The 21,606-nt window shown below is 36.8% G+C and overlaps 2 protein-coding genes across 2 annotated transcripts in view; one reads left to right on the forward strand and one right to left on the reverse strand.

Moving 5' to 3' along the window:
* Positions 1-344: 344 nt before the first annotated feature.
* LOC126975375 (protein toll-like) lies at positions 345-4,085 on the forward strand. The gene has a single exon (XM_050823232.1). The coding sequence runs from the start codon at positions 446-448 to the stop codon at positions 1,715-1,717; it is 1,272 nt and encodes a 423-aa protein (XP_050679189.1). The 5' UTR covers positions 345-445; the 3' UTR covers positions 1,718-4,085.
* Positions 4,086-11,586: 7,501 nt separating this feature from the next.
* The window catches only part of LOC126974478 (uncharacterized), a 39,659-nt gene continuing 29,639 nt past the window's right edge, over positions 11,587-21,606 (reverse strand). Inside the window, 8 exon segments of the mRNA XM_050821995.1 lie at positions 11,587-11,681; positions 12,468-12,598; positions 13,881-13,993; positions 16,172-16,316; positions 17,702-17,807; positions 19,616-19,712; positions 20,627-20,629; positions 20,890-20,978. Coding sequence (XP_050677952.1) covers positions 11,587-11,681; positions 12,468-12,598; positions 13,881-13,993; positions 16,172-16,316; positions 17,702-17,807; positions 19,616-19,712; positions 20,627-20,629; positions 20,890-20,978 — 779 coding nt within the window.

Below are 21,606 nucleotides of genomic sequence, written 5' to 3' on the forward strand. Positions count from 1 at the left end.
TATCTCTAGATTTTGTCGGCGTCGCACAACGTTATCTCGGTGACGGGCGCAGTGGGGGAGGTTGGTGCCGGGGAGTACAGCAACGTGGAGCTGCTGTGCGGCACCGCCCCGCTGCTGCACCTGCGGCGCCTGCTGTTGGCCTACAACCGACTTGAGCGGCTCTGTGACGACTGGCGCTATCGACCCTCGTTGCAGGAGCTGGACCTCTCCCACAACACCATCTCCGAGCTCAACGTAAGTTTAACATTTTCACTCGAAGTGGATCCCAGCTTGTCCAAATTCTTGATATCGAAGATATCAATTTATATGTATACTGTGAAAATAATCGTTCGTTTCTTAGGATGCTGACTTTGTGAACTCGGCGCGAGTCGACCTTCGCTACAACAACATCAGCAGGGTGTCTCCCCCGCTGGCCACGCCCCCCGGGGAGCCCGCGCCTGTATTTATGTTAGACCACAACCCGTACCGCTGCGACTGCGAGCTGTTCCCGGTACTGCGAGTTCTCCCGGGGTTCACTACGAAGCCGCTGACCCTGGGCGAGGCCGCCTGCTCGTCGCCCCCCAGTCTCGCCGGTGTCAAGTTGCTCGAGTTGGACGTGGAGCGGTTGCACTGTGACGTGCCGTGTGCCGGCTGCCGGTGCCACGGGGTGCCCGCCACCTCGCGCCTGCACCTCCAGTGTGACACCGTGCCTGAAGTGTGGCCGGAGCTGCCGGGCGGGCTGCGGACGGCGGAGCTCGAGCTGCTGCGGCCGCCGCCCGGAGCCGTCGACTTGACCCGCGCGCCCCCCTACCTGCGCCACGCGAACCTGTCCTCGCTCAACCTGACCGGCTACCCCGCCGTGCGGCACGCCATGGAGATAGACCTGCGACACAACCTGCTGCGGGGCGCGCCGCTCGGCCTGTTCGCCGCCAACTGCAGCGTGCTGCTGGCCGACAACCCGCTGGGCTGCGAGTGCGGGGACGCGGAGCACGTGGCCGCCTTCGGCGAGCACGCGGCGCTGGTGGCGGACCTGGCGGACGTGACGTGCGCGGACGGCGCGGCGCTGGGCGGCGTGCGCGCGGGCGCGCTGTGTGCGGCGCGGCGCGCGGCGGCCGCGGGCGGCGCGCTGGCGCTGCTGGGGCTGGCGGTGGCGGGCGGCGCGGCGCTGCTGCGGCGGTACCGGCCCGAGCTGCGCCTGCTGCTGCGCAAGCTGGGGCTGCCGGTGCGCGGCGACGCGGCGCGCGGCGCCGAGCGCTACGACGCATTCGTGTCGTTCGCGCACGAGGACGAGGCGCTGGTGGCGGAGCGGCTGGTGCCGGCGCTGGAGGGCGGGCGCGCGCCGCTGCGCCTGTGCGTGCACTACCGCGACTGGGTGGTGGGCGACTGGATCCCGGCGCAGATCGCGCGCTCCGTGCAGCAGTCGCGGCGCACCATCGTGGTGGTGTCGCGCCACTTCGTGCAGTCCCAGTGGGGCCGCATGGAGCTGCGAGCGGCGCTGGCCCGCCGCCGCGTCGTGCTGCTGCTGGTGGACAACGCGGCGCTGGCCGACCCCGAGCTGGCGCAGTACGCCGCACTCAACACATACGTGCGGCTCGACGATCCGCTCGTGTGGGAGCGCCTGCGGGACGCCGTGCTGCTCGCCGAGCCGAGCCCGCGCGCGCCCAGTAGGCTGCTCGCCAACATGCTCGGCATACACCGCAAGTCGCAACCGGCTCGGGTCTCCGGCGAGAAGAACTGATTACATCTTCTTTTATATTTGAACCACAATCTCACTGAGAATCTCACAACAAAAATTCTTATTTGCTGAATGCATTCGATAAAATTGATCAAAATCTTATTCTTAACAAACTATTAGACGACGGCATCTCTTAAACCTCTATTATTTTGATTCAAATCAAACGTAAGTGTCATCATAAATGTTTATACTTCCGAGAGCTAAACTATATTTTCTGAAGTACCCCAAGGATGTCTCCTTAGACCTATACTCTTCGTATTCTCTATAAATGACGTTGTTTCGGTTACAAAACAAACAAAAATGTTTGTAAATATTGGTTCATCATGCCACTCCGACAAGTAATATTAGTCATCACTCTCCACTGCAACATACTCTAAGACTATGAAATGCGTCTATTTAATAATTTTATCTAAATTGATGTTTTTTTTTTATATATAAGAGGGAGCCAACGGACAATAGGCTCACGTGACGGTTTTTTATATTTGGTCCACCAATTGGGACAGACACATAAAGACCATACAATAGACATTCAATAATAATTCTTCTCTATAAAAAGTGGACATGACACTCAAATAAACAAAAGGTACTTTATAAGTTTTAGGTTACACTTATATAAGTAGATAAGGTAACATTCATTATGTTAATTAAATCATATTATATCCTTAATTTTAGAATTTGCTGAGGCGAGAGACCCTTAGAAAATATCCGTTTTATGAGAAATAGAGTTATAAGGAGAACATGACCTGTAAGTGGGCGAGTTTACCAACGTTAGTTCTTTGATACGGTAAATGAAAGGTCTTCCGGTTCATGAGCCGGCAGCTGATTCCATTTTAAAATATACTAATCTGCTTTCCCACTTTGATAAACTTCTACATTTATTATTTGTAAATGATAGCTGGTACAAGAATATCTTTTGAATATTTTCCAATCTTGCACAGTGAACCAACTATTTTGAAGACCATAGTGAACCAACTCTTGTAGTCTAATATGCTTCTGACGATGCTTGAAAACATTGTGGTAAAAAACTGCAGGTCTTTAAAAAGGTTAATTAGCCTGGAGATAAAACCAGAAAGCTTGGAGGATCTTTGAAAATGTTCTCTGAAAATTAATGTCCTATCAACTATCACTCCTAAGTCTCTTATGCTCTGAACTTCCTTAAGTCTGTGATCCCGCAAGCATTTCTTCTTGTAGTATTATGTTGTTATCATCTTGCTGTATTTTCTTTCACATTTTAAGTCACACACTAAATCATTTATAAATATGATAAAGAATAGTGGACCCAAGTGAGATCCTTGAGGGAACCATGGGTATTGATTATGCTCTCGATACATAACCTTGGACTTTAACGATTTGAGTTCTATTTTTGAGATATGATTATCACATGTATTATGAACCATGAATACCCATTGCCAATATCTTCCTCAGTAATAAGGCAACGGTTAATGAGGTCGAAAGCTTTACTAAAAATCGGTATATATAACATACATTACCTTCATCAATACTTTTCGCGACCTCCTCAATAAATCCAATTAAATTCGTTATAGTCGATTTTGTCGATTCGTTACAATTTAAAAGAGTGTCCAGGATAATGGTCATTTACATACATTTAACATTAGCTGATGTGATGTGAATTCTTCGTTAAATTGAAATAATTTATTTGTATCTTGATATTGTTTATTGACCACTTCAAGTGACAACTCGTCTGTGCGAGGATAATAAATAATAACACGAAACACAACAATCGCCTATTGTTTATTAAACAAGTGATAACATTCACAATATATTATTATTATCACGTCTTCCCTTTGTCAATTTCGAGCCGGGAGTCGCTACTCGATATTCTATCTAGATCTGTTTGAGATCTGCTCTTATGTGCTCTATGAATCTCTTCTAAATGGTATATTAACATGGGGGCGTACACATCGTATTGATTTTTGATATTGAATCTCTTAAATAATCACATACATACAAGTTGTACGTTTATATACAAATATCTTATAACATTTATATTAATGAGATGTATTTTATCCTGTGTTTTTAAAGAATTCCCGTATTGATTGAATTATATAAAATGACATATTTAATAATTACATTTACTTACGCCGAGAGCCGTGTGTGCTGTTAATGTGATAATATGGGTACTTTTGTGTTCGCTTTTTACAATTAATAATATGATGGTGCTATATTACGAAATAAAAAAGTATTTTTATATGAACGAGACCACTAATTAGTTGTACTTATTGTATCATATATAATATTGAATCTCTATAATATGATATTATTATTTGTGATATAAGTGTTCGTGTATATTAGACGAAATCACCAGAAATAAGTCGATTGTTATTTTTGTAAATAAATATTTGTTACACTCTATCTGTTTTTTCTTTGTTGTCCAGCCAAATTTTACTTTCGACGAAGTCAATCATAACATCCTTTAGTCCAAACTTGATAAGCAACATGTCAGTAGGCCAAACCAAAGACAAATTTAAACAATACAAACTATTACTATGCACTATGTTCACGTCAGTCAATATTTGCGGGGAAAATGGGCGTGGCTCAACGACGCGATCAAAATTAACCAATCACATCGCTTTCCATCAATGTGTCCCTGCACTGTAACTTAGTCGTATAATACGACTAAGTTCTATAATAATTGTGTTGTAGAAGCAGCAGTAACACATGATTTGGTAGCATTATACACAATGGCATACGTACTATTACGTATGTTTATAAAGAAAATTAAGTCAAGATGGAAGGTTGCGCACATCAGTCCAATTCACAAGAAGGGAGACAATTTACTAACTACGACAAAACATTCAAAACAAATATAAAAACTGTTTTAATGGGAAAAGGTTACTATAATATTCAGGAATATATTGAGGATAAAGAAGTTTGAAGTACGTATATACATATCGCGATTCTCTGCGACCCTGTAGCATCCACTGACGTACTTACGTAATTTACTTTTTGACGCTTTTGCGCACTTGTGAGCATTTTATGACTATTTCCAGATGCTTTTTGAAAGTTTACGTAAATAAAAAAAAAAATCAAATTCATTATTGATTTTTAGTTTAGGTACCTTACCTTACCTTTGGCATGCATTGAGATGCGTACCATCTTTGTGTAACAATTTAATTTATATAAGAGAGGGCGAACGATCAACTGCCCGCCGACGCCGCAACACCGAAGATTTGATGTCGTTGTTTTCGATATATTTAATAACAAAGAATAATAAAAACTCAACGAAGTTTCCGTTAATTGTATCTTATATATTGTTTATCTTAGTAAAGCTGCGAACAAAAAAGATTTGTTCGTAGTTGTTTCAACTAGTGAGGCGCCTTTGCGCAGGATGCCGGCTAGATTATGGGTACCACAACGGCGCCTATTTCTGCCGTGAAGCAGTAATATGTTTCGGTCGCTGCTCAGAATTTATGGATCTTTCAAGAATCCCGAGCGGCACTGCATTGTAATGGGCAGGGCGTATTAATTACCGCCAGCTGAACCTCCTGCTTGTCTCGGCCCTTATTTTCATTTAAAAAAAGTCACGTACTTATAGGGAGCCACAGTCCTAGTACTTTGGTAGAGGTATTAAAATAGGTTTGACAAGACTTAAGACAATTCAAATGGTTTTGTAGCTGTCCAGATCATTAAATAGTTATATCAGTGTCGGTTAAACTAATTAATTGTAAAATATTAACCACAGAATAAGCCTCTTTATTTCGAATAATTAACACACAAATAAAACAATTACAAAAATATGTTACAGCTATATTACATACATATTATAATATACACCGAGCGACCATAATGTTAACACTACCATTATATAACGTTAAATTAATATCAAACACAAATTAAAACAAATATTAATTTATTAGTTAATTATTCGATTAAAATAATTTTATTATTATTAACGTTGTTTCATCAATATATTATATTTACTACTATTCGTTTTAATTATTGAGATTCAAAAACTACTTACCAATTAATGATGATTAATTTGATTCTTAAATGACATTCCCAGAAACATCATTTTATAACGTTATTTTTAAAATAGATATTATTTAATTTCGTAAAATATGCTAGTACAGTGCATGGACCAACAAACACTATATAAAAACCACAACAATCAATATTCAACATCAGTCGGACCAATCTGCATCATCTAACACTATTGATAAAGCTCCAATTATTGCTGTTATTAATTAAACAAATTTTGTGGAAACCAATCACCAAGAACCAACTTCGACCATCAAGTGGATCATCATAAAAGCCCAGATTTTGTATCTTAATCAGAAACAGAAGTAAGATAAAAATATCTTTGATAGTGTCTGATTCTACTATATATGTATGTATATACATTCATATTATATATATATTTATATTCATATTATATATTTATATTCATGTAGTGCTGTGTTTATTCAAAACACGCATGAGCAAAAAAATGTTTTAAATAAAAATTAAATTATAACAATTTGTTATGTTTTATGTTATTATTATGTGTTTTTATACGTTACTCGAACGGTTAGTTGAGTTGGGAGAGCAGCCACACGGAACGCGAGAGGTCGTGGATTCGAGTCCCACATCGTTCATAAAATATTGTTTTTCTAATTTTATTTGTGTAATTTAAATTTTGTTTTATTAATACATAGTTGGTATAATCCCCATGACTGTTAATAAATAATACCAAAATATAATAAATTAATTATTATACTACACTACTACTTTAAAATATAATTTTGAACATTAAATCTTGGCGTATATTTTTCAAAATATGCTCACGGCGGGTCATTGACCGAAATTGTTCTGATTCGTGACCGTAGTTCAGTCAAATGTTGACATCTGATTGGTGGAATTTATCTGGTATTTGTTGATCCAAGTATACGAGATGTTATTTCTAATAGCAATATTATTAAAAATATAAACCTCTACAGATAATGGCACTTATATTATTTAGCAATGTGATGATTGTATATTGTTCGATTGACGCCACGAGCACCACACATTAAAATATTAACTTTATACTTTTATATGTTAATCTAATAAGAAGTATCTGTATTATATTACTTACAATCTTTTATGGAGGGTTGTGGTAAGGAGAATCATCTGTGTATATAATCGTAAAAAAGATGTCCATCAAAATGCACTAAATTAGGGTGGCGCTGCAGTAGCATCAGGGTAAATATTAAAAGAAGCGCTAAATATAAAATAATATTAATATCTTTAAGGTTATATTTACTACATTATTTTGTACAACGTAAGTTGTTGTAATAATCACTATTTAACTATTCTAGTTGACAATAATATAGATTTTTTTTTAACTCGGCTTACTTCAATTCGTTTACAATTGCTACATTCACACCATACTTCATATCATACCCTGTTCCTACAAAAGCGCTATTGTGGAAGTTTTTTGAACTGTTATTGAGAGCATAAACTGGACAATTTTTCAACTTTTCTCCCTTAAGAGATGATTCTCCTTGCCTACCTACATAATTCTTTGTAATAAAAGTTAAAATGACAGATATATATCAGGTGATACTATTCAACAGTAAATGATTCAATAAGTCATAGTTACTATTATATTATAACCATGAAAGCTATATCTTATTTATTATGATTGAGTCACGACCTCTCTATTATAATATAGTTTATTTTAAAATGTGATAATTGCTTCAACAACATGTAAGATGTCACCTCCCGGGTGTGAGGTAACTGTGTATTGGTTATTACCAGCGGGAGGCTCGGATTATCGGTACAACAACGGCGTCTATTTCTGCCGTGAAATAGTAATGTGTAAGCATTATTGTGTTTCGGACATCTTATGTCTTAGAATTTTTGGGGTTTTTCAAGAATGTTGAGTGGCACTGCATTACCATTGGTTGACCATCCTGCTCGTCTCGTCCCTTATTTTCATAAAATAGAACCGATCTGCGGGTATATAAGCCATACTAAGCGTGGCCTACGGCAGTTCTAGTTTAGACTCAAAAGTGAAAATGGAAAAGAAGGAAGAAAAGAAGAAGTAGTGAAAAGTGAATCAGAAGAAAGAAGAGAACTAGTGTTCGGTGCGGTGTGATGTACTGAAGGCACCGCCATCGACAAGAGAAACAGCGGCAGACCGGCAAAGTGCAAGTTAAGAAAAGTGAACGCAAATAAAGACTCGTTCATATAAGCGGTGTATTATTTTCAATCCCTGACCCACTCTCGTGGTATTACGTTTGACCAGTCTGTACGCACCTTTAACCAGTAAGTATTTAATGTTGATTGTTGTCAATGAGACAGTGTCCCGTTGATTGTTAAGACAATGTATATAATATTAATTAATTATAAATTATTTAAAACATGATTATCTCGTTAGTGTCTTTCTGTAACTTTAAAATAAAGTTGAAGTAACCCGATGCAGTCAGTGAAGCAATATTTTGTAAACTAGAACTACACAGCGCAGTTTTAACATGCTAAGTATAAGTGTATGTTAAACATACACTTACAATATACTACCGTACAAACCGAATGACGATCCGGTAACAAGTGAATAATTTTGTTTGTTAATTTAATTTGTCAGTGTAATCGTTAGCTACTTGTTATGCTTATTCAAAGCACTAAGCAGCGAATGTCAATAGTGGCTGACTGTTGACGACTTGTCAATCAAAATTGGTTACAATTACAATAGATTCTACTTTACACTAGTATATTGTGAGTCTATGGATAATACAATATTTTTGAAACCGTAACAACAATTAACTTATAAGCGACTGAGATTCGTAGTTCTGTGACGATCAGTGTCCTTGTCGTTCGCTGTCACTTCTTCTCGACACAACGTATGAGTAGACACGAGAGCGCATATTGTAATGACCGACAATCTGTTGGCTGCGTGATGGATCACACTTCACAGGTCTGTCTCCGAGGGCTGTGCTTCCAGCCAGTGTCTCTCTCGGTCTCTCCGTCGACGATCTCTCCCCGACTCATTCTGCAACGTTAATAATTTAATTATCTTCAACGAAACAATTCATGTTATTGCATTGTATAAAGAAACCATACAGAAGTCAGTACAATTAATTAAAATAATTATTAAAATGGCTAATGTTACTATAACTAATAATTTATACATTAAATAAGATAATGAAGTTTAATCTAATAATAATTTGTAAATCAGAAAGATAGTTAATGATAAATATAATGCAGTTACAATTCTTGTTATTTTTCGAATCGGTGTTCTTCCGCCGCGGCCCACTCTCACCTCTCACCTCCTCACGACACAAGCACATCTCATCTCATTTCATTGTAACTACATACATAGTTACCTTAACCTACATTGGCTGACACCGACTCCAAAAATAAAAAAATATATAATATTAGTACGTATAGTATTTGGTTTTACATTTTCTACAGCAAAAATAGTTCTGTTTAATGACCAACTTATACTGTTCTATCGACACAGAGAAGAATTAGATTCTAAAACATAGAGACATACAAACAGAGACGAGAACCGAGCGTCCTGTACTTCCGGCAGAAAAAAGTCAATTGAAACAATTTTTAACCCTACACTTTAAATTTAATGGTTTAAAAAATTGCTCAGTAATATTTTCTGAAAATCTCCAAGTGAATTTGTTCATTTATGACTACTTTGTAATAAGGAATAAATAAAAGTTCTCAGTCTGACGTTTGCGACATTCGTTGATTTTTCTTCGTCCATCGGACAGGCAAAAGGTCCGAGCCCATAACGCCTTATTCGTTAATTTACAAAACAACGTTATATTGATATGTGTGATATTAATAATTTAATTATTTTAGGGCAAATGAAAATAACATTTTTCGTCTATGAGCTTTCTGATAAGCAAAAAAAGTATATATATGTCTCTGTTAATTAAACTTTATTTTTTTTTGAAGTAAAACTTAATTATTATTTTCCCAAAGTAAATTATAATTAAGTTTTACTTCAACGCGCGTAAAGATTACACGCACACACTTCTTTTATCTTATCGTACTGTAAGTGATCACCTCATGACGTCATCAGTGCGGGCTCACCTTGTGGGCGTGTCTCTCTCTCTCCATGTTATTCTCCCGCGCCTGCAACACCTCCTGCACACAACACACATAAATATTATATTATAACATTACATTTAGAACAGAATAAAATAAAAAAATATTCATAACAAAATTGATACAAGACAATTAAAGTAATTAAATAATATAATTCATCTAAACAATCGAACAAGTGTAAGTCCATTTTGCCCACAGAGGGTTCAGTAAATTTAAATAAAACAATTTTAAAGGATTAAAACGCGTGTAATTGTAATAAACAACAAACCTTAATCCTGATCTAGAAAGGTCTTGAAACGTCGGGTTAAGTAAAATAAAAATGAAGCTTTTACGAAAAATACTAATGTAAAACAGTTACAATTACACGCCTTTTAATCCTTTAAAAGTGTTTTATTTATATGTGTAATACTCGCGTTAATAAAAAAAAATACCACACTGGGTTCAGTACATATTATTAGGTACCCATCTATACTTGAAAAAAGGGAAATCATAAATCGATAACTATACATCATAAAAAAAATAAAATATACTTCATAACTGTGAAAAAGGATTCCGCTTGTTGGAAAAATTAGTAATAATAAAACACAAAAATAACATTTTTACATTGTTGAATGAACAAACAAATTTGGTCTCTTCACCATTGTTACGTATTTTTTCCGGGCGTAATAAGTCACAACAGCCGAGCAATCACGGCGCGCCAAATCATGGGGCGAAAGCATATAAAACGGTTACCGGCTCATTCAATTCAGTCTCGTGCCAGAGTTTCGTAAGTCAACATCTCCTGAGGATGCCTCGTGTAGAGGCGAAACACGTGTCGAATTGATTGAAGACGAATCTTAGCGGAATTTACACTGAAGAAGGCTCACAACTTTTGAATAAAATAATTCTGCTTAAGCTTGTATCAATGAAGTGCTTTCATACGATTATCTATACCGTATGTATAATCTATACTAATATATAAAGCTGCAGTGTTTGTTTGTTTGTTTGAACGCGCTAATCTCTGGTCCGATTTGAATGATTCTTTCAGTGTTGGGTTGTCCATTTATCGAGGAAGGCTATAGGCTATGTTTTTTTTTTCAGATTAGGGATCCGTAATAAAATTGCTATTTTGTAACACAAGGTGTAAAATCGAAAACCTTTTTTTGCGTGCGCTGCAAAAACTATTGACAATAGAACAAAATGATGTACAGGCTATAATATAGGCAATATTTTATTACTTATAAAACTATCGCGTGAATTATACTTTATATGGCAAAACAACGTTTGCCGGGTCAGCTAGTTATTCAATAATTTGTTGGATGCGATGATAGTAATCACGACCATCATGTTCACGAAGCATCCGCACACAAACAATGAATTCAAGCTATAAAGGTCGATTGATTGAATATAAGATAATTTATATTAATATATTTAATTCCTTATTACTTTTAATGAAATACTATATATTATTTAAATTCAACTTATTGGATGCAGCTCCTTACAAACTAATTCGTTATATATATTACACCCATTGTAAAATACTCTATTTGATTCAAAATAGTGGTCGTTGAGTTTCTTAAATGTTCTCACGAGCTCAACTATTTAAGAACATATTATGGTAATTCAATAAATAATTTAAAATAAATATTTGTAATGACGATTCAGAAGCGCTTAGTTAAGTTGATTTTAATAAAGTTTATTTAACTTTGATTCAACATAATTACATGCACGCACACAATTGCGGAAAATAATCCAATTCATCTAAATGTCATTAATATTTCGTCACAGACTCCACATGATTGTTGCATATGAGCTGAGAAACGTGTCAATCAACTGTAATGTTCTATAATTCAGTATACATCACGCACCTGCATCATGACGGCTGTCTCCATCTCCGACATGTTGAGTCGCTCCTCCGACTGGCTCACCTCCTCGTCCTCCAGCTCTGGAAGGTGATCGATCCGTTACTTATACACTCACATTTATGATTTTATTAATTAAAAAAACAAACAGTCACATATTAATCGGTTATACAAAACATAATTTTAATTTATAAACCTATAATCAGTGGGAGGCTCCTTTGCACAGGCTGCGGCTAGGTTATGGATACCACAACGGCGCCTTTTTCTGCCGTGAAGCAGTAATGTGTAAACGTTATTTTGTTTCGGTCTGTAGAGCGCTATAGCTAGTGAAATTACTGGGAAAATGAGACTTAACATCTTATGTCTCAAGGTGACGAACGCAACAAGAATGCAGAATAACTTAATAAATATTCTGACGTCGCATGCACGGCGTATTACTACACAGACACGAGGAGAACATAAATATGGTAGCAGTGATGTTAATATCTTTCATAGCGGTTGAGATCATGTGTCATAAGCACATTGATATGTTTTAAAGTGATAACCCTCACTTCTAGGATTAATAGTTAATAAAATTTGAAAAACAAAATTTTATGAACAATTCGGGACTCGAACCCACGATCTCTGGCGTTCCGTGCCGGTGCTCTAACTAACTGACCGTTCGAGTGACGTATCTCAGATTTTGTTTTTCAAATTTTATTTGTGTATCATGTGTCATCCTAGCAGCATGTACCAGGACTTCATATGCAGTTAAGAGGTTCATGCACAAAGCAGGTTTCTCTCGTGACATGTATACTTTGTAAGCAAGTGGTGTGCCACGTCCCAGACGTGTGACGTGGCACACCGCTGGTCGTCACCAGCAGCAGTACCGTGCAGCGAGAAGAGCGCGGGCGGCGGCCGCAGCGTCCTCATGGCGACGGTCTCCCTCTTGAGCCGCGCGGCGTGCTCCCTCAGCCGCGCCTCGCACGCGTCGCTCCACTCGCTCGCCTCCTGGCCCGCGCTGCCAGCCCTGACACATAACGCATATAATAATAATATTATCATTTATTTCATGTTAACAAAAGTTTTTTTTACGAATACGGCTGTATTGGCTTGAACCCCTTACCTGTCCTAATAATGGACGAAGAAACCAAAAATTAACTTTTATTGTTAAGCAAATGTAGCTTTTATCTTCAACATCTATGTTTTCAGTAAGAGGTTCCAACTCAAGGGAACAATTGTAATTATATTAGTAGGTTATAATTTGAATGTGTATTTAATCTTTTGTTTCTGTTTTTGTCTCCAATAAAGTAAATAAATAAAACAGTACAAGACATCTAATTTAATGTATTAAGTATTGGGTGAATGTGTGTGTGTGGGTGCGTGTTAATGATATACGAATAAATGTGTGATTGTGTTTGGCGCGTGACAAAATAATGAGTACTTAACACTTCTACGAGTTTCACTGTTTCATCATAATTCTGTGATTTTAACCAGGAGTCAAGTTTTATTTTGCATATCGTATTAAATAAATTTATTTATTTATTTCAGGAAACAAACAGTCATGTTCAAGCATAATTACATATTATATAATTCAAATATACCTAGCAGTTCCATTAATTACTTAGATGTAAAGTAAATATATTAGACTAGTAAACTTAAAACACGTTTGGTGAGAAAATAGCAAAAATGTGACAATAATTAAATAAAAAACTATAAGCTCATGTATTTAATATTATTTCACTATTTATATAATTATTTACATGTGCATATTCTAAATATTCTTTTAAGACATTCAAGAGTAATACTAACAGATAATGAAAGATGACATTAGTGTCGTTGGAGCAAGTGTTTATCAATATTGTATTTATATTTTGAAATTGGTAACGAAAATCGTAAATATTGTAGAAATCACACGATCTTCTTATAAATGTGTTATAGGTAAAGTTTGCACTACAAAGTGGTATATAAAAGGTATGTTGAGAAAGTGAGGATGCTCGAGGAAGATTAAAAGATATTTTTTCTAAAAGGCTGTCAGAGTATATGTGATTATTAATTAACTTAAACAGATACATTTCATTTAAAAGGTTGTCCTATTTTTAAGCGACATAATACAGTGTGTCTGAGAAATATTTTATAGCCACTGAAAGAGCCAACTGTACTATTTGCCAATGCTTTGAGAATGTTTAAGATTTTGTTTAAAAAATGTAACTTGACTGTACAGACAAAAAAGTGTAATGTGTTTACATGTGTATTACCCATTGGTGTTGAACCAAAAGCGAATCTACTATGCGGTGACTCACTGTGCGTTGTTGTGGTTGTACCAGGGGCCGGGTGACAGGAGGGGCTCCCCCCACGCGGGCGGGGCTTCCAGTCGAGCCAACAGCTGCTTCGCCACCGCTTCTGCTGCACCACGCTGTAAATTATGTTAAGTGTAAAGTAAGTTATTATGTAAAGTGTCATCTTACATAGCAATGAGGCACCAAAACAAGCCGGTAAAGGTGTAAGTACATAGCCCCACGCGTACACTTACACTAATATACGCCGATCGGCCGCTATTATGAGATTTGCCATCGTCTGTGACAGATCAGTTTGCGTCGCAATAAACTATTTTAAAAATGCCGTCGTGGGTTGTGAAAAAGTGTAAAAACAATAATATAAAAGTATTTTTGGATATATGATTATTTAAAGAAGAAAAAATTGTATAACTGGTATACCAGGTAACCGCACACACACTAGCATAACGGTGCTTCACTTACTAATATCACTGCGCGGAGTCCTTCTTTTTTTACTAGTCCGTGTATGTTATTATCAAACATTACTTATGTGCGGGTTTACAGGTACAATACTTTGGGACATAACTACATATTATAAAACAAAGTCCTCCGCCGCGTCTGTCTGTCTGTACGTGATAAACTCAAAAACTACTTTTACTACTACACAGATTTTGATGCTGTTTTCACCAATTAATAGCATAATTGTCAAGGAAGGTTTTAAGTATATAATTTGTGTAGTTTTTTATACATCTTTATATACAGTAACGATATTTGTTGGAGGTGTCGGAAAAAAATAAGCCATCTGGGAGTTTTCAACGAAAACATTGTCTAAACCGTTTGAGTTATATCAAAATAATGTATGGAGTAATATTGTGGATATATGTACATATATGGACGTAGCTTCATCACATTTTATGGAATTCGTGTTTAAAGTTTAATAAATATTAGTTTAATCCATACATATGGGTTAGGCTACTAACCCATGATGTCATGTAGTAGGGCTGCCATTTTCTGTCAGTCCGTTAATATGAATCACGTGACCAGTTTTGTGTTTTCAACTCAATTTCGACATGATTGTGGTTTGGGCCGTTTTTTGAATTACGTCCATACAGGCCTACAAAAAAGTGAGTAAAGGCCATATGTCTATCTCTTAAGGATAACATACTATATCCATTTTAATACTTTAAAAACATTGTCAATTATAAAACGGTAATGTATAAGCTGTTTACACAAATACGTACCTAGCAAACGTATTGCTGATATCAAAATTGCGATACAAAAGTAACTGTTGATCGTAGATGGGTGAAAATTTGAAGTTGTATATTGTATTTTTTTAACGCTGAGTCATAATCAAACAAATTTAAAAAAAATACCAAAAATATAAAAAATAATGGCGTGGGTCACCCTTAACATTTAGGGAGATGAAAAATAGATGTTGTTCGAATCTCAGACCTACCTAATATGCACTCAAAATTTCATGAGAATCGGTCAAGCCGTTTTGAAGGAGTTTAACTACAAACATCGCGACATGAGAATTTTATATATTAGATATTATAAAATCCTTTAGTAATGTTTATTTCACATTTCTAATTTTTTCCTTCTTTTTTTTTCTATTGACAGATCAGCGTCTGTTGGGTCAGATGTTTTAATATAAATATCAATTGTTTAGTATCCAATGTAAGCCTAGCTTTTGTGGGTATCACTCAGAATGTTCACTTGATCGCTCAGCTTAGTTAAAATAATAAGTTCAATAATTGATGTCACAGCACCATATCTTGCAATGGTCTTTAATAATTATTGTATTAATCATGGCGTGTTTCCTAACCTTCTGAAACATAGTCGCTCGCTTAGCCTCTCAAACTGATATGACTTCCCGCGTGTTATTTCTGGTTCTTCAGTGGAGAAACATCATGCATTGTGAGATTAAATAATCCCGCCGGGCGTCGCGCTCTTGTTTCGTTCAACTCGAGCGACTCTCGCGTCTATTTGAACACGTCCATACAAGTTAGCTGACACAATTGGCGCGAGTGACTTACGTCCCGCGTCCCGCGCGTTTTTAACTATCGTCCTGTGTCGGTTTTGCCGACCATTAGTCAAATTTTTGAAAAAATAATTTACTTACTTCAAGTCTCATAAGTTACTTCATTTGAAACAATTCGCATACTTTATTATAACACTAGAAATAAGGGATTGCTTGTAAGTAATTCTAGTAGGCTTCATAAGATACATAATAGCTTTAAGGGTAAATGTATACCTACACTTTTATAATAAAGTCCCAGCCACTGTTCAGGCATTATAATGTATAAATGTATATTCACCTGGCGGGCGGGTGCGGCGGCTCGAGCCTCGGTCTCCGCCAGTGCGAGCAGCACGTCGTAAGTCTCGAGCGCGCGGTCGGCCGCCCGCAGCGCACCACACAGCACCACGGACGACGACTCGTGGAGCGCACACGCGCACGACAACCTGCGCATATATTATATATCTTTAATTATATTTTATATTAATAAGGATTCTGAAACAGGCAGAGATCTCACTCATGATCACTATGATTACAAACCTGTATAAAATATTTTCAAAGATACTATCAAATAGAATCAACGAATACCTGGATATACAACAACCACTTGATCAAGCCGGATTCAAAAGAAACTATTTAACTTGCGACCATCTACAAAGCTTTCAACAAATATTGGACTAAAGTAAAAAATACCAATAAACCCTATATATAGCATTCATAGATTTTACAAAAGCGTTTGACACAATAGAACATAATTCTGTAAGAAAAGCATTAGAAGCTGATGGAATAACAGAATATTATATAAAAATAATCAGAAAGATATATACGAATAATGAAGGACTTATAAAACTAGAGTACAAGGGTAAAAATTTCAAAATTGAGACAGGAGTAAAGCAAGGTCCTTCAAAATAAATGTTTTACTTGACAATAAATGAGAAGTCTTAGGTATAAAGATAAATGGTCAACAGCTTTAAGAATTGCAGACGAAGTGGAACTATTTTCTAACACATTTCCAAACTTAAAAAAAAGCAAGACTGTTGATGAACATGAATAAGACCAAGTGTATGGGAAGTACTGAGAAACCTATATGTATCACTATAAATAATTGACAAGATATAGAAATTGAAAAACGAATTCAACAATGTTGGAATAAATATTGGAGTCTAAAGTTCATTTTTAAAAAAGAGATATGTAAGCTTAAAAACAAAGACTTTCAATAGCTGTATAATACCGTCCCTAACATATAGCTTTGAATAGGAGTCAGCTTAGGAAAATATAAACAGTACAGCGAAACATGGAAAGTTTTTTTTTAATACATACACATAAGGTTAATTTATAGATAAGGTACCAAATAAAAATATAACACAAAAAAGTAAATTACAAGATGTAGCAAGAATAACGAAAATAATGAAATGGAACTGGGCAGGACATATAACAAAAAGATCTAGCAATAGCTGGTGTAATCTGGTCACATCATGGTATTAGAGGGATGCAAAACGAAAAAGTGGTAGACCTACCACCAGGTGGATCGACGAATTATTGCCTTTGAAGGAGTACTCTGGACCCGATCAAAGCCGACAAAATACTGTGGAAGAAAAAGGTGGAGGCCTTCGCCCAGCAGAGGGATGAAGTATAAACTAGAATTTAAATTAGAATAACAGTTTTGATTAGTCAAAAGTAGTTTTAAGGCCAAAACAAATAAAATACTAAGCTATTTACAATATAAACTAAAAATAATGTTACAAGAGCACGTGTGTATATGTATATTTGTAATTTTTTTAAAGTAAGTTTGGTAAACAAACACAAATGACTATTATTGTTGTTCACTCACCTGTGCTGCGTGTCGACTGCTCGCTGCAGCGCCACCTCCAGCACGCGGCACTCGGCCGCCAGCCGCACGCAGCGCGCGCGCCACACCTCGCCCGCGCCGCCACCCTCTGTCCACAAACACGTCCACGATATACAGGCTGGCTTTGACTCGGAAACTACGAGACTTAGAGAAAACTCGTGAAAGGAATCATGCCCTCCATTCATAAAAAAACAATAACTGCATATTTAGTTTTTAAAAATTTCTTGACCTTATGACGGAAATCGACCCCGAATGATTTTTCAAAAATAAAAAGAAATGTATTTATTACTAAAAATGAAAGGAAGTACCAAATATTTTTGTTTTATTTTTTTTTTACACAGAAGAAAACTCACCTCCTATTCAAACTAAGGTCATTAGAGAGACGTATAAACTTATGCATTGGAGTCAAAAGAAACCATTTTGACCAACTTATTTGTTAGGTAAAAGTGAGATATGAAAATAAAATTATAACAGAGTACATTGGTTCAATAATACAGAAGGTATTTTTTTTTAATTATTCGGGTCGATTTCGGTCAAAATTTAAGAAATTTAAAAAAACTAAATATGCAATTATTGGTTTTTTATAAATCGAGGGCATGACACCTTTCACGACTTTTCTCTAAGTCTCGTAATTTCCGACTTGGCCATCACCGCCTTTCTCAAAAAACCACCCTATATAGCTAGAAACTTGCTCTTCATCATCGCTTCCGAGCAAAATGAGTCACAATAATACGACGGCTGACACGGGTGAAGATATAATAAACCTATTCGATGGTTATTTCTCCTCCGTATATCAAGGTACCTCTATTAATTAATCTTATGATTTAAATAAAACACGTTTAAGGGATTAAAACGCGTGTAATTTAAACAATTTTTACATTAGATTTTTGCGTATAAGTTACATTTTATTTTATTTAACCCGAACAGTTTTAAGACCTTTCCAGATCTCGTTTTCAGGGGGACTGCAGATGAAACGCAAAAATCTAATGTAAAAACAGGTACGATTGCACACGTTTTAATCCTTTAAAAGTGTTTTATTTAAATGTGTAACACTCGCGTTAATCAAAGAAAATGTGCAACAGTACGGACTGGTAAATGCTAACCGGAACAGTAGATTGGAATACAACAGCTAATCTCATAATTGTTCACGGGAACCCCATTTTGAGTAATATGTCTACTAATGAACATTTGATTATTAAAACCCTTTTGTCTCTCAATCGTTCTGAACGGGTTGGCCCTGACGGGATCCCACCACTATTTATCAAAAAATGTGCAAAACTACTATAGCCCTTGCACTCAAAATTATATTTACATTCCTTACTTTCATATTCCACTAAATGGAAATTAGATAATATTGTTCCAATGTTCAAAGAAGGAGATAAATATGATGTTTCTAATTATTGCCCCATTTCTCTTCTATCTATGAATCTGAAAGTCTTTGAAAGAATTTTTACATAAATTTATGATTTGGCATTTTAAAGAACATTTTTCTAACAAAATCAAATCTACTGTGACAAATCTTATGAGTTATGTTGATGAATGAAAGCGTCGACAGCGGAATCCAAACTGATGTCATATACACCGATCTCAGTAGAGCGTTTGATAAAGTCGACAATAATATACGAGTACTCCTTACTAAGCTTTCCAACTACGGCGTGGTTGGAAAGCTATTATAATAATCTTAAGTTTAAGTCATACCTAAGTGGTAGGTCTCAAAGTGTCATCACAAATGGTTATACCTCCACTATTTTCTGGCGTACCCCAAGGATTTCTCCTAGGGCCTTTGCTGTTTTTAGTTTTCATTAATGACGTAGCTTCGGTTGTGTCAAGAACAGTAAATATGGTCTCATAATCTGTCTGTAACTGTACATAACACACACGTAACAGTAGGTATACATTATGACTCACCTTGTTGCGCGCCCGCGATGGCTTCACTGAGCTCTGCCTGTGCGCACACCTCCAGTGCGAAGCGCTCCGCCGCTTGCACGCACCACTGCGGATTACGAATTAATTATTAATTTATTATGAAAATAACAGTAACAGTTACAGTACATACACATAAACTTGACCAAAGCTAACTGGTAAAACACATTCAGCTGAAACCTAATACAATTCTCATATAAACATTAAATATAGAAAGTCAAAAAGAGAAGCAAAAGCACATGTGTTACTTAATATCAATAATATGTATGACTGATTATCAAGAGAACATTTTAAAGTTACATAATTACAGTAAATACTAACTACTACTAACTTAATTAGGAAGAGAAAAAAATAGATTTATAAGATTCAACAGCATAATATAATATTAAGTAGCTTAATCTATCTATCTATATTTATTTTATCGATACATATTTTATTACTTTAATGTCGATGTTTCGATCCAATTGCATGTATTGTGGTCGCGATGGGACTGCCTTGCCGGCGAGAAAGTCTTGTCAGTCATGCATGAACACTGCAATTTAATTTTTTTGGTAGCCTGAAATTTGGTTGTTAGAACTAGAAACTCTACCAAGGACAAGGTTATGCAAAGTATTTCTATGGTTGATCTGTGATCTTCTAGAAAATATTATGCCTTTGCTTTTATCTATTGCAAGTGTTAGCCTATTTATGGAACTTCATGTAACAAGAGACAATCATAATGAAAAGGAAAGGACCTAAGATGTAACCTTGGCAGACGCTTGATGTTGCAATGCACGGAGAAGATGATCTGATGATGAAGTATCTTTGTATTGTAATATGGAGACAAGACGTTCTTAAATGTTAGATATTCCAAAACCAGCTTCTCTATTGAAATGATGAATGAAATAGATGTTTTTTAAATTATATAACGAATCGAAACATATTCAGCGTTTCAAATGTAAGACACCAAAGAGGATGTAAATAATATGTAATAAGAGGCGGGACTGCCTAAGTAAAAATTGTAATTGAGTTTAGTTATGAAACGTGCAGTCCTTTGACGTAAGTTTGAAATATTAGTATTTACCGTAAGGCGACTGGCGACGAAGTATACTTTGTAACGTAGTGGACTTTGGCTATCTCCGTTTTTTACAAGATTGTAGCCGTCATCTGTTAATCTATCAATGATTGCTATAATCTTCATACAAGCGCACATATCACTAAGAGTTTCGCTAGGCTGTAAGACACAAATTAGATCCAGGAAGACGTACCTCTTCATCGGTGAGCTGGTGGTCCGAGTCCTCGGTCCTCTTGAGCCGCACCCGTGACGCTAGCTTGGCCTCGCGCGCCTCACACCTCCCTGCGCAGGACAACCACAGAACGTACAGTTGTGAGGACACACAAGCTCTACCGCGAGAACTTGGTTGTACTAGTTAACTATCCAAAACGTATACTTACTTCTAAACAAGATGAACAAAAAATGTATGGGCCTGTGTGCCTCAGAATGAACATACACAAAATGTACTTATTTTGTTTTAAAGTAGGACATTTATTTATTATAGACACACCAACAAGCTATTCTAAACTAAACAAAAATAAGAAAAATATAAAACAAACATTATGAACAGAATAGCTTTAGAAAACAAAAGAAATAAAGTAATAAATTTACTAGTGGGAGGCTCCTGGATGCCGGCTTGATTATGGGTACCACAACGGCGCTATTTCTGCCGTGAAACAGTAATATGTAAACATTACTGTGTCTGAAGGGCGCCGTAGCTAGTGAAATTACTGGGTAAATGCAAATCTTATGTCTCAATCTCACAGGGCGTATCAGTTATCATCAGCTGAACGTCACGCTCGTCTCTTCCCGTATTTACATAAAAAAAAGGTGCATATTGCCCAGCATTGGTGAACAAAAGTTATAGAGGTTAAAATGTTGTGTAACTATGACAAAATTGTTGTCATATATAAAATAAAAAAAAAATAGC

Source organism: Leptidea sinapis, chromosome 2 (genome assembly GCF_905404315.1).
Source record: "Leptidea sinapis chromosome 2, ilLepSina1.1, whole genome shotgun sequence".
NCBI classification, from domain to species: Eukaryota; Metazoa; Arthropoda; class Insecta; order Lepidoptera; family Pieridae; genus Leptidea; species Leptidea sinapis.

Excerpts from the sequence above, each read along its gene's own strand:
- LOC126975375 (XM_050823232.1), top strand. The coding sequence starts at position 446 with ATGTTAGACCACAACCCGTACCGCTGCGACTGCGAGCTGTTCCCGGTA.